The sequence below is a fragment of the Orycteropus afer genome, unplaced genomic scaffold, assembly GCF_000298275.1.
Source record: "Orycteropus afer afer isolate SDZICR_OR568_19922 unplaced genomic scaffold, OryAfe1.0 scaffold00330, whole genome shotgun sequence".
Taxonomy (NCBI): Eukaryota; Metazoa; Chordata; class Mammalia; order Tubulidentata; family Orycteropodidae; genus Orycteropus; species Orycteropus afer.
In genome coordinates, this window is record NW_006921917.1 from 1,798,045 (window position 1) to 1,809,863 (window position 11,819).

The following is an 11,819-nucleotide window of genomic DNA, read 5'->3' on the forward strand; positions in this document are numbered from 1 at the left end:
GTCTGTCCTTGTCCTGCAGGAATTGTCAGGGCCCCAGCTCATTGTTGTTGTTCTTCCTGTCTGGAGTTCTTGCTTCTGATTCATTCCTGTTTGATCACAGTTCTTCCTCAGGTATATAAATCCTTGCATAGCCACAAATATTTTCTTTCACCCGTGAGTGAATGGCAGCTTAGTGGCATTCTGTTTTCCCAGGCATCTGTAGAGACTTTCCCACGGTCTACTAGGCCTCAGGGTTGCAGGTAAGAAGTCCAGGGCTGGTCTTTTTCACATGACAGTCGATTGTTCTTTCTACCTGGAAGCTTTAAAGATTCTCTCTTTGACCTTAGAGTTCAGGAATTCTATAGAATATGTCCAGGGATGTGCTTTTGTTCATCAACCCTACCTAGAGCTTGGGGAGGCCTTTTTTTCTACAACTCAGGTCTTTCTTGTAAGGGAAATTTCTTTTATTTCTTGCTGAATTATTGTCTTTCCTAGAGTCTGTGCATGGTGCAAACAGTTAACACCCTTGGCTGCTAACCAAAAGGCTGGGGGGTTGAGTCCATCCAGAGGTAGCTCAGAAGAAAGGCCTGGTGTCTGCTTCCAAAAAACAACCGCTGCAAACCCAGTGACGCACAGCTCCACTCTGATGCCCATGGGGTCGCGAGGAGTCAGAACTGATGGGGTGGCAAGTAGTTTAATTGTTTCTCCTGCTTTCTAAATCTCTGTCATTTGTCTGATGGGTCTCCTGGATCTCTAAGTAATCCTACCTTTTCCTTTTTCCCTGGAGACTTTTATCTCTATGTCATTTTGTTCTAGGGTCTGAAATGTTTCTTTTTATCTTTCAGGTCATTCATTTGCATCTCAATAGTGACCTAGCCTTCAGTTCATTTTTTATTTTAAAACTTGAAAGTCACATTTTTTTGTCATTTTGTTGTCTTATGCTTGAATCTCCTTGGGAGTTCTTAAGTTGTCTGTTTTTTCCAGTGCTTCTGTTTCATTTAAAAAAAAAAGCCAACCCAACTCACTGCTGTCAAGTCGGATCCTACTCATAGCGACCCCTCCTTGGGTTTCAGAGGCAGTATCACTACGGAAGTAGATTACCCATGCTTCCTTCCAAGAGGAGTGGCTGGTGGGTTTGAACCACCAGCCTTCTGGTTAGCAGTCAGATACCTTAGGCACTAGGCCACCAGAGCTCCCTAGTTTGTTTTGATTGTTCTGTTTACTCTTTAATATAGGTGTTTACAGCTATCAGTTTCCCTCTGAACACTGCTTTGGCTGTGTCCTCTAAGTTTTTATATGTTGTGTTTCTTTTTCATTCAACTAAGTATTTCTAAGGAGTTCTGGTGATGCAGTTGTTAAGCCATTCAGCTGCTAACCAAAAGGTCAACGGTTTGAACCCACCAGCTGCTTCATGGGAAGAAGATGAGACAATCTGCTTCCATAAAGAACTACAGCCTTGGAAACCCTATGGGGTAGTTCTGCTATGTCCTATACAGTCACTATGACTTGGAATCAACTCTATGGCATTGGGGTGTTTGTTTTGTTTTGTTTTGTTTTAAATTTTATTTTGATTTGGGTGAAGATTTACAGAGTAAATTCACTTTTCATACAGCAGTTCACATATACTTTGTCTCATGTCATTGACCAAAATTTACAATGCAACAGCTCCCCTCCCACTTCCTCCCCATAGTTACCTCTTCCCAGTGTCCATCCGTCCATACTCTTCTGCACCCTGAGCTATCTCCCTGTGCATAAGCAACCCTTCCTTCTCCCATGATTGTTCTCTCCAGGGCGTGTGTCTACTTGAGGTAAATGTTTAACTCCCATGCCTGTACTTTGTTTGGCTGGAAACCACAGGTGTGGGTTCAATTCCAGACCTGAAGGGCAGCTAGGGGCCATAGTCTCAGTGGTTCCACCAGGCTCTATTGGACCAGCAAACCTGGTCCCTGTTTGTTTTCTTTTTTAAGTATTTTCTGCTTTCTCTTTTGATTTCTTCTTTGACCCTTCAGTTTGTTCTGTTTATTCTAATTCTCTGGCTACAGAAACCCCTTATTATGTTGTTACTTTTCTGTTTCGTCCATTGGAGCTCTGCTCTGTGTTCTCTAGTGGCGGTGATTCTTGGGAGTGAGGGAAGGAGCAGTGGTCTCAGCTCCTGTAGGGTAGTAGTACAACAGACCATCCTTTTCCTCCTCAGCCTTGTCCTGCTGTCTCTGTCTCAGAGAGGGACATACCTGATTTCTTTACTGAAAGATAGAAGGTCACAGGGGAACCAAGGTGGTTACAAGGACAGGAACAGGTGTGGCATTTCTCAGGACAGTGTCCACTGGTTCCGGTGCCCCTGTGTGGGTGGGGCTGTGCATGGGGGCCATGCCCACCAGATGCAGAAGCACCAGCTATGCAAGGAGGGCTTTTTCCATATGCTCTGGGTTTACATACCCTTCATGAAGAACTTAGCTGTCCATGTTCTTAATGTGAACCATTTACAGGCTCCAGGCCCTTCCTGGTTCAAATTGGGCATGAGCAAGGCCACAGACTCCTCTTGGAGAATCAGACTGGGGAACCCTGAACAGTACATCTGTTTCTAGGTCCCAGCATCTCCAAGGTCCTTTCCCAAGGGAAGAACATCCAGACAAAGAAGTGTGCTACTGAAAGGTAGCTGATTTATTGGTTGATTTTATAGACAGTCAGCTCTGCTGTAAGATCTTTGTATAGTACAAACTTTTTTGCACTTGACTATTAACCAAAAGCTTGGCAGTTTAAACCCACCCCGTGATGCCACAGCCTGGCGTTCTACTCCTGTAAAGATCACACTCAAGAAAACCCTATGAGCAGAGTCCCACTCTGATACACAGGGGTCACCCTGAGGCAGAGTCCGCTCTGATTGGGGTGGGCGCTCTCTCTCCCGTCTGTGTTTACGTCAGCTATTTCTCAGCTTATCCAAAGCTCACTCTCAGATCGTGTTATAGCCCAATAAATAGATGAAAGAAGAGAAAGAAGGCAGAGAGGGGCTTTCTCACTGCAGTCTTGAGAAAGAGGACAGACGGTTCCGCAGGCGTGTGTGATGCCGGGAAGCGCAGCTCCGCTGTTGGTGTCAACTGCAGCCGCTGCAGGGCCTTTCATACCAGGAAGAAAGGATGGCTGCCAAGTCCCCTCACCCCTGCCAGGCTGCAGACAATGTTCTCATGTTTTGAAAGGCTAAAAGTCACAGCTTTGTCCTCCTAACACAAAGCCTCCCTTTCTGGCCTTCCCGGGGCTGTGGGAGAGGACAAATCTCACACACGTCCCAGACCCCAGAATACTTTTTTCTGAGATAGGGTGCAGCAACAAGGTCAATCCAAATGGAAACTGCAAGTATTTTGAGTGCAATTATGTCGTGTCTATTGTTGGTAACCCAAAAGAGAGGAAAGAAAAAAATACCAGAAATTATCCGTGAAAACGCTGAAAAGTAAAATACTCAAGGAGCGTCCAATATGCTTTCAGATTCCCTCTGTGGCTCAGGGGCTCTGCGTCCCCCTCCACTCAGCTCTTCCTGGGAAACTTGGCTAACATGGCCAGTGCTCACTGGGACCCCTTGTCCCCATTTCCTTCTTCTCTCCAGGCTCTCTGCTATGCATCTGGAAATCCTTGGGCCCTCTCCATGGAGCACCACTGTCTAACGCAAAAATAAATTTCTGGCTTTAAAGAACAGAGATTTATTTTCTCACAGCTCTGGTGGCTACGAGTCCAAATCAGGGTCTTTGCTGTGTCACTCCTTCCTTGTCGGGAGCCATGGGCACTCCTTGGTTCCTTGGTTCATAGGGGAGCCTTCCGTGACACCTGACTTCCCCTGTGTATATGTGTGTCTGTATATGTCTATGTATGTGTCTGTTCAGAAGTGATTAGATTTAAGATCTACCCGACACTGCTATGACCTCAACTCATTGACTGATGACATCACATTAGATTATAATATGGATATTGTAGAGGGTGAGTGCATTACATTGCATTAAATGTAATTACATTACGTTACACAAGGTGGTGGTGATTCAGTGGTAGAATTCTCATTTTCCCTGTGGGAGACCTGGGTGCCATTCAGGCCAGTGCACCTTGTGCAGAGCCACCATCCGTCAGTGGAGGGCTGCGTGTTGCTACGATGCTGAACCTTGTTGTTAGGTGCCATCGAGTTAGCTCTGACTCATAGTGACCCTGTGCAACAGAACGGAACACTGCCCAGTCGTGTGCCAGCCTCACAATCCTTGCTATACTTGAGCCCATTATTGCAGCCACTGTGTCAATCCATCATTGAGGGTCTTCCCCTTTTCAGCTGACCCCCCACTTTACCAAGCATGATATCCTTCTCCAGGGAATGGTCCCTCCTGACAACATGACCAAAGTAGGCGAGACGAAGTCTGGCCATTCTTGCTTCCAAGGAGCACTCTGGCTGCACTTCTTCCAGGACAGATTTGTTCATTTTTCTGGCAATACGTGGTCCTTTCAGCATTCTTCGCCAACACCACAATTCAAAGCATCAACTCCTCTTTGGTCTTCCTTATTATTTATTGTTCAGCTTTCACATGCAAATGAGGCGATTGAAAACACTATGGCTTCAAAGAGATATCTTCACTCTTGAACACTTTAAAGAGGTCTTTTGCAGCAGATTTTCCCAATGCAATACAACATCTGATTTTTTTCTTGCTGCTTTGATTGGTGTTAATTATGGATCCAAGTAATATGAAATATTTGACAACTTCAGTCTTTTCTCCATTAATCATGATGTTGCTTACTGGTCCAGTTGTGAGGATTTTAATTTTCTTTATGGTGAGATGTAATCCATACTGCAGTCTTTAATCTTCATCAGAAAGCGCTTCAAGTCATCCTTACTTTCAGCAAGCAAAGTTATGTTGTCTGTATCACAGAGTCCTCCTCTAATCCTGATGCCACATTTTGTTTTGCATATAGTCCAGCTTCTCAGATTATTTGCTCACCATACAGATTGATACAATCCTGACACACTCCCTTCCTGATTTAAAACCATACAGTATCCCCTTGTTCTGTTCACATGATGGCCTCCTGGTCTATGTACAGGTTCTTCATGAGCACAATTAAATGTTCTGGAATTCCCATTATTCTCATTGTTATCCATAATTTATTATGATCCATACAGTCAAATGCTTTTGCATAGTCGATAAAACACAGGTAAACAACTTTCTGGTATTCTTTGTTTTTAGCCAGGATCTGTCTGACATTAGCAATGACGTCCCTCATTCCACATTCTCTCTAAATCCAGCTTGTTTTTCTGAAAGTCCTCTGTTAGTACACTGCTATAACAATTTTTGAATTATCTTCAGCAAAATTTTACTTGCATGTGATATTAATGATATTGTTTGATAATTACCACATTCTGTGGGATCACCTTTCTTTCAAGTGGGTACACATATGGATCTCTTCCAGTCAGTTGGCCAGGTAGGTGTCTTCCAAGTTACTTGGCATAGACAAGTAAGCGCTCCAGCATGGCATGTTTGTTGAAACATCTCAATGGGTATTCCGTCAGTTCCTGGAACCTTGTTTTTCACCAATTCCTACAGTGCTCTTGGTTTTTGGTCATATACCACCCTCCTGAAGTAGTTGAATACCAACCAATACTTTTTGGTACAGTACTCTGTGTATTCCTTCTATCTTCTTTTAATGTTTTGCATCATTCAATATTTTTCCCATGTTGTTGTTGTTGTTGTTATGTGCTATCAAGTCGGACCCGACTCATAGTGACCCCCTCCTTGGGTTGTCGAGGCTGTATCACTGTGGAAGTAGATTGCCCAACCTTCCTTCCAAGCAGTGGCTGGTGGGTTTGAACCACCAGCCTTCTGGTTAGCAGTCAAGTGCTTAGCCACTATGCTACCAGAGCTCCCATTTTGCCCATAGAATCTTTCAATATTGCAACTCAAGGCTTGAATTTTTTCTTCAGTTCTTTCAGCTTGAGAAATGCTGAGTGTGTTCTTTCTTTTTGGTTTTCTAACTCGAGGTCTTTGCACATTTCATCATAATAATTGGCTTTGTCTTCTTGAGCTGCTCTTTGATTTCTGTTCAGCTCTTTTATCTTGTCATTTCTTCCATCTGCTTTAGCTACTCTGTTCAAGAGCAAGTTTTAGAATCTCTTCTGACACCCATTTTAGAGTCTCTTCTGACACCCATTTTGGTCTTTTCTTCCTTTCCTGTCTTTTTAATGACCTTTTATTTTCTTCATGAATGGTGTTCTTGATGTTATCCCCAATTTGTCTGATCTTCGGTTATTGGTGTTCGGTGTGTCAAATCTGTTCTTCAGGTGGTCTCTAAATTCAGGAGGGATATAGTCAAGGTCACATTTTGGCTCTCATGGACTTGTTTTAATTTTCTTCAGCTTCAACTTGAATTTGCATACGAGCAGTTGATGGTCTTTTCCACAGTCAGCTGCAGGCCTTGTTTAGCTGAAGATATTGAGCTTTTCCATCACCTCTTTCCACAGATGTAGTCGATCTGATTCCTGTGTATTCCATCTGGTGAGGTCCACATGTGTAGCTGCTATTTATGTTGTTGAAAAAAGATATTTGTAATGAGTAAGTCATTTGTCTTACAAAATTCTATCATGTAATCTCTGACGTCCTTTCTTGTCACCAAGGCCATATTTTTCAACTACTGGTGATTTTTCTTTGTTTCCAACTTTCACATTCAAATTACCAGTAATTATCAATACATCTTGATTGCATGTTTGGTCAGTTTCAGACTGCAGAAATTGGTAAAGATCTTCAGTTTCCTCATCTTTGGCTTTAGTGGTTGGTGTGTAAATTTGAAGAAGACTAGTATTAACTAATCTTTCTTGTAGGCGTATGGATATTATCCTATCACTGACAGCAATGAACTTCAGGACAGATCTTGAAACATTGTTTGTGATGATGAATGTGACGCCAGTCGTCTTCAATTTGCCATTCCTGGCATTAGTAGATCATATGATTGATTCAGAAATGGCCAGAACCAGTCCATTTCAGCTCACTGATGCCTTGGATATTGATCTTTATGTGTTCCATTTCATTTTTGACAACTTTCAATTTTTCTACATTCATACTTCATACCGTCCATGTCCCAATTATTAATAGATGATTGCAGGTACTTCTTCCCATTTTGAGTAGTGCCACATCAGCAAATGGAGGTCCCAAAAGCTTTACTCCATCCACGTCATTAATGTCGACTCTACTTTGAGTAGGCAGCTCTTCCCCAGTCGTATTTTGAGTGCCTTCCAACTTGAGGGGCTCATCTTCTGGCACTATATTACACAGTGTTTCAGGGCTATTCATAAACTTTTCCAGTAATGTATCAAACAGTGTTTCACTGCTATTCATAGGGTTTCCACTGGCCAATTCTTTGAGAAGAGGGTGGCCCCTTTCTTCTTCCCAGGGTGTCTTAGTCTGGACAGTCCACTGAAACCTGTCCACCACGGTTGACCCTGCTGGTATTTGAAATACCGGTGGCATAGCCTCCAGCCTCACAGCAGCACACAAACCACCACAGTATGACAAACTGACAGACGAGTGGTGATGCGGAACCTTAGTCCAGACTTAAAACAGTCTAGGAAGAAAGGGCTGCAATCTCCTTCCAAAACTCAGCAGTGAAAACCCTATAGGTCACAGTGGTCCAGTCCATCGGCAGTCATGAGGACAGCACAGGCCTGGGCAGCTTTGCATTCCTTTGTGCGTGGGGTCACTTTGAGTCAGGGACCGACTTGATGGCAATCACAGCATAATAACAGCATTACGTTACATTGCGGGAGGCGGCCTGCTGTGCCAAGGCCAGCTGGTCTAATCACACGCAACGACTCTGTGACAGCAACTAGACTAGCATTTGGCCAAACAACTAGGACCCAAAGCATAGCCAAGTTGACACACAAAATTAACTACCACAGCTACCTTTTTTTTTTTTTTTCTCCTGTGGCAGCGTCCCTTGCTCATTTTTGGAGTTGCTCCCATACTCCTTGATGAACCTGCTTATTGAGAGTGGACAGCTGTGGGTGAAAGGCGTGTGTGGTGACCTAGAATCTTACTCTAAATGCACTTGACTCTTCCTTTATCATGTGGATTGTATGTTTCAACTGAAGATTTCTTTCTCAATGACTGTGGACATGCTATAAATTAAGGCGTTTTAATGGTGCAAAGACTAGTGACTGAGTGTTTCTGAAAATCCAACACACACTTCGGTTATACGTATGTTCACTTTAGAAACGTTGAGGTATAGAGAAGTTTTAAGAAGAAAATAGACATAATTGCACCTCTATGGCCCCCTCCACACCTCTTCATTTTAGTATTTATTTCTTCATATTTGTTTATATGTTCCCACATGCGTACCTAATACACACGCATGCACACATATATACATATGCATGTGTATATAATTATTTTTACAAGTGGAATTATGCTATTTTTCCCCTAGGCTCTTATTTATCACTTAATATGTATACTGGTAAGTGATAAATACTGGTGGTGTAGTGCCTAAGGCACTTGACTGCTATCCAGAAGGCTGGTGGTTCAAACCCACCAGCCGCTCCTTGGAAGGAAGGTTGGGCAATCTACTTCCATAGTGATACTGCCTCGGAAACCCAAGGAGGGGTCACTATGACTTGGGGCCGACTCGATGGCACAAAACAACAACACAATTTGACCTGGGGTGGCAGGGACTTTTTGCTGAGTAGTCTGTTTCATGGAAATAATTTAAAGATGGATGAAAATGAGGTTCAGTCTTAGCATTGGATGCCCCTGAGACTGGACTTCATCAGGAATCTGAGATACCCTGGGCTGTATCTTCCAGCTTGCCCAGTGGTTTCAAATTTATGTAAATGAACTTCCTTGGAACAGTGGATGAAAGCATCGAAACTTCATGAGGACAGGAACCTATGTGGTCTTCCTCACTGCTATATCCCCAATATCCAGCATCGTGGTTAGCTGCTGTCAGGGTGGCCCCTGACTCATGACAACTCTGTGAACAATGGAATGAAATACTACTTGGGTCTGCGCCATTGCTGTGATTGGTTGCAGATTGGATCTTTGTGATCCATCGGGTTTTCATTGGCTGGTTTTTGGCAGTAATTTGCTCAGCTTTTCTTGCTAGTTCATCTTAGCCTGGAAGCTCCACTAAAACCAGTGCAGCATCATAGCAACTTGCAAGCCTCCACTGACAGACGGGTGGTGTGTGAGGTGCACCAGCCAGGAATCAAACCACAGGATTCTACCATGACACCGCCAGTGCCTCACACCTAGAATGCCAAAACAAGCAAAACCCAAACCTGCTGCTGTTGAGTCATTCCCCCTCACAGTGACCCTAGTGTTACAAAGAACTGCTCCATAGGGTTTTCTTGGCTATAATCTCTATGGAAGCAAATCACCAGGCCTTTTTTCCAAGGTGCTACTGGGTGAGTTTGAACCAGCAATCTTAAGGTTAGCAGCCCTTCGCAGCCACCCAGGGATCCAATGCCCAGAATACCAAACCCAACCCACTGCCATTGCATTGATCCCAACTCATGGTGACTGTAGGGCAGAGTAGAAACTGCCCGACAAGGTTTCCAAGGCTGTAAATCTGTATGGAAGTAGACTGCCTCATCCTTCTCCTGCTGTTAGTGGTTTTGAACTGCCGACCTTTTGGTTAGTAGCCAAATGCTTTAGCCACCACATCACCAGAGCTCCTTATGCCCAGAATAGTGGTTGGTATATCAGAGGTGTTCAGTAAATATTTATCAGACAAACGGCAACAATGCAGTTACTCTTCCTGTGGCTGGAGTATTCTGTGGGCACTAACGCTCTTGGTCTCTTTTAGCAGGGTTGGAGTCCAGGCCCTTGGTGCGGGGTATCCCGGGCAGAAGCATCAGCATGAAGGCTCCTACCTCTTCTCGAGCCAAACAGGGGGCCTTCAAGACTGTGCCCCTCCGGTGGTCTTTTGGACCCAGGGAGAAACCACCCAGTACATCCACAGAGTTGGTGGAATACTTGGAGTCCAGACGGAGACCTCGATCCACAAGCCGGTCCATCGTGCCGCTGCTGACAGGTGCCGCAGGTGGGGAGAAGTCAGCCTCACAGAGCTCAAACTCCGCCCTCCCTGCACACGATGAAGATAGTGGGCGAGCCAGCGGAGGTGCACAGGCCGGGGTGCCCCACCCCTCGGTCCACCCCAAACACTGTCTACTCCCTGGAAATTCAGATGGTCTAAACTCAGCAAGGAAACTAAAGGAAAACACAAGTCAGCATATCAGGCTTCCTAAGAAATTTGACCTACCCCTCACTGTGACACCCTCAGGGAAGAATGAGAAACTGAACCAACCCGAGGGCCAGAGGACCAAGAATTGTAAGGCGAGTAGCCATCTGGGAAGCAACGGCAGTACATCCTCCCCCAAGGAGGCACCCAGTGGTGTGGGTTTATCCAGAAATACTAAAGACAATCACCGGAATAGGGCAGCCAAAATAAGGGCTAATGTGGGGAAAAAGGACTCAGAGACAGACAGATTCCCACAGGGGACACTCACCCTCCTAAGATCTATGTTCTTTAAGAAGGAGAATAAGAGGAAGACTGACGGGGCAGACGTCTTCCCCCAGGCATCCTCAGGGCATGGCAGACTGAGCATAAGTTCCGATGAGCAGACTCGAGGCCCATCCCCTTCCCTGGGGATTAGAGAGAGCCTGGCCAGGGGCCTGGGTAGCTCCCTGGAGAGAGACGTCCGCTCGGCGCCCAGCTCTTTCCGCCTCCCTCGCAAAGCTGGCAGGCCCACGAGGGACAGCAGCACCCTTGGCACTTCCCAAAGGAGTGTTCCAGGGGAACAGACTTCTTATGGCACCTTGCAAAGGGTGAAATACCACACTCTTTCCTTAGGCCGGAAGAAGACATTACCAGAATCCAGCTTTTGAAGGCACATTCCAGTGTCGTATGAAAATGGCTGGCATTCTTGCAACTTTGCACTGAGAAGCTACAGTTGTCTGGGCGCACCAGTAGGTAGCCTGCGTTGTGAATGGGCTTCTGTTAAGTTAGGTTGGCTTGTGAAAAAAAAGTTTTGTTTTGTTTTTTTCTCTCCACATCTAGACTTCGAACATCTACTAGCCAAATATTCAATGTCAGACACAGTGCCTAAGGTATTTCATTGACAACCACAAGGTTAGCAGTGCAAACTCACCAGCCACTCGATGGAAAGAAGATGGGGCGATCTACTTTCGTTATTTACCACCTGGGAAACCCAATGGGGCTGGCTATAAATTGTTTTTAAATACTTTCCTGTATTGTTGGATGCTTTTATATAGCAAAGCCACTAGAGAGTGCCGTTGGGTTAGCATTACCATTTCAGGGCAAGCACTGATACTTTGTTTAAATAACTCCAGGACCTGAAGGCCTGTACTGAAGAGTGATTTAGGCAACAATTGAGAATAACTCTGTGGTTGAGCCTAATTAATAAAAATCTTTATTTTTCTTATATCAAATACTGTCATTGGCTACTCCTTTTAAAATCTTTTTTTTTAACGTTGATTAGACTTAAAATCTTTTTTTCTTTTTTTAATTGGTTCTCTGAGACAAAGCATAACAGAGGTAAAAAAAATGTAATAGAGATTTTAAGACAAAATTCTGGGAGAGAGATGGGAGAGGAATGACTGAGATTTTAGAGTATTTAATGTATAACAAAATAGTTATATTAAAGTTTTTTCAAAATATTTTAAAAAGATAAGTATTTTGATACTAGGAGAAAAGGAAGTGTTTTGTTTTTGTTTTTAATTTAACTATGAGATTTGTGTATACTTTTAATAAAAGTCCATCACTGAAACATACAAATGATTGTCTGGATTATTGATGTTTATGATAAATGACCT

At 44.1% G+C, this 11,819-nt stretch overlaps 1 protein-coding gene across 1 annotated transcript in view; it reads left to right on the forward strand.

Annotated features, from left to right (window-relative positions):
• The window catches only part of USP43 (ubiquitin specific peptidase 43), a 107,828-nt gene extending 96,957 nt beyond the window's left edge, over nucleotides 1-10,871 (forward strand). The window contains exon 14 of the mRNA XM_007952344.1: nucleotides 9,790-10,871. Within this exon, the coding sequence (XP_007950535.1) occupies nucleotides 9,790-10,871 (1,082 nt within the window). The remainder of the gene's footprint in view (nucleotides 1-9,789) is intronic.
• Nucleotides 10,872-11,819: the final 948 nt, after the last annotated feature.